Source organism: Uloborus diversus, chromosome 9, assembly GCF_026930045.1.
Source record: "Uloborus diversus isolate 005 chromosome 9, Udiv.v.3.1, whole genome shotgun sequence".
Classification (NCBI taxonomy): Eukaryota; Metazoa; Arthropoda; class Arachnida; order Araneae; family Uloboridae; genus Uloborus; species Uloborus diversus.
This window is the reverse complement of record NC_072739.1, coordinates 78,306,967-78,308,533: the sequence shown is the minus strand read 5'-3', so window position 1 is coordinate 78,308,533 and position 1,567 is coordinate 78,306,967. Positions and strand designations below refer to the sequence as shown.

Sequence of the window (1,567 nt, the reverse complement as noted above, 5' to 3'; positions counted from 1 at the left end):
TAAATCCTTTTCGAGTACGTCCTACAGATTCTCGATTGGATTGAGGTCTGGACTTAGCGGTGGCTAAATCATGTGTTGAAATGATGCATCGTGCTCATCGAACCAAGATTTAACAATTGTAGCCCGGTGTACTCTGGCGTTATCGTCTTCGAATACACCACTACCTTTAGGAAAATAAAAGTCCATAGATGGCACAACATGATCATCCAAGATGTTAAGGTACTGTGCAGACTTCATTTGGTTGGTGCACAATGCAGCCGAGCCTAGTCCAAATGAGCAGAAACAAACCCAGATCATTACACTGCCTCCGAAATAGTTCACAGCAGAAATGAGACATGTAGGATGCATTTGCCTCGTGTGGCTCTCTTCGAACCCTGACGCGTCCGTCATTTTGAAAGAGCATAAATCTGGACTCATCGGACCACATAACCTTTCCCCAATAATTAACAGTCCAATTTTTATGATCGTTTGCAAATTGCAATCTCTTTCTCCGATTAATGGCACTCACAAATGGCTTCCTTATTGCAACACAGATTCTTACTCCCGATTTTAGAACTTCTTGTGGTATTGTTCGCTGGGAAATTGTTTTACTTCCCTCGTTGAAGAGTGCTGTGAGTTGAATGGTCGATTTCTTGCGATTTTTCTTAACTAATCGCTTCAGAGAACGCCGGTCACGTTCGTGCAGAATGGATTTATGACCACAAAGATAACGCGAACAGGTAGCTTCTCCACCCTCTTTGCACCTTTTAGTAATGCGTTGAACAGTTCGAAATCCTATAGCACTAATTTTAACTATGTCTTTGCATTTTTTCCCACTTTGGTACAGGCCAACAATTTGCCCCTTTTTGAACTCTGTTACATCACTTCCTCGAACACAACTACCGATTCCAGCCATACTTACTTTAAACTAAACAGTCTTCTACTGCAACGCCAGCATTTTAAGCTTGCACTGAGCAAAGATTTATGCAAATATCTGTAATACTCATCGAATCATCTTCTTCCAAAATTGGAACATTTAAAATTCGACCGCGACTTTTTTTTTTTGGACACTTAGTGTATATGAGGATATTTTTATTGTGTCAGTCACGAACATGTAACTACTGATGCAATTTCTTCACTTACTGTAAACATATAAAAATATTTTCACGGAGGTTTTACCCAGAAAACTCTTCTAAACTCTGACTTCATTTTTTAGCATGTAAAAGGAAGGGTAAAGAAATAAATCGAGGGATTTCTTTCGAAGGCTGTGTGAAATGCACGAACTTCTCAAAGAAATTTATCTTTTTTTTTCTGTTCATAAAAAAAGTCTTCAGAAACGCAGGTAAAGGATAGTATTTTTATGTTTTCCACCTTAAAAAGTAGAGGGTTTCTTTAGAAAATGCTTTGAATTTCATGGGATGTTATTATTAAATATATTTTGCATTCTGCTTCCTTTCTGTAGTTTTTAGAAAAAGTTTCGATATGCATAGAGTGGTGGCCAATATTGTGGACATTTTGGAAATTCTGTGTTTCAATTTTGTTTACTTATGTAAAACGTAACGCCTCACAAAATAAAAACTCGTATAGT

General features: G+C 37.7%; 1 protein-coding gene across 1 annotated transcript; it reads right to left on the bottom strand.

Moving 5' to 3' along the window:
- Positions 1-214: 214 nt before the first annotated feature.
- On the bottom strand, positions 215-895 carry LOC129230330 (uncharacterized). The gene has a single exon (XM_054864729.1). The coding sequence runs from the start codon at positions 893-895 to the stop codon at positions 215-217; it is 681 nt and encodes a 226-aa protein (XP_054720704.1).
- Between the last annotated feature and the right edge of the window lie 672 nt (positions 896-1,567).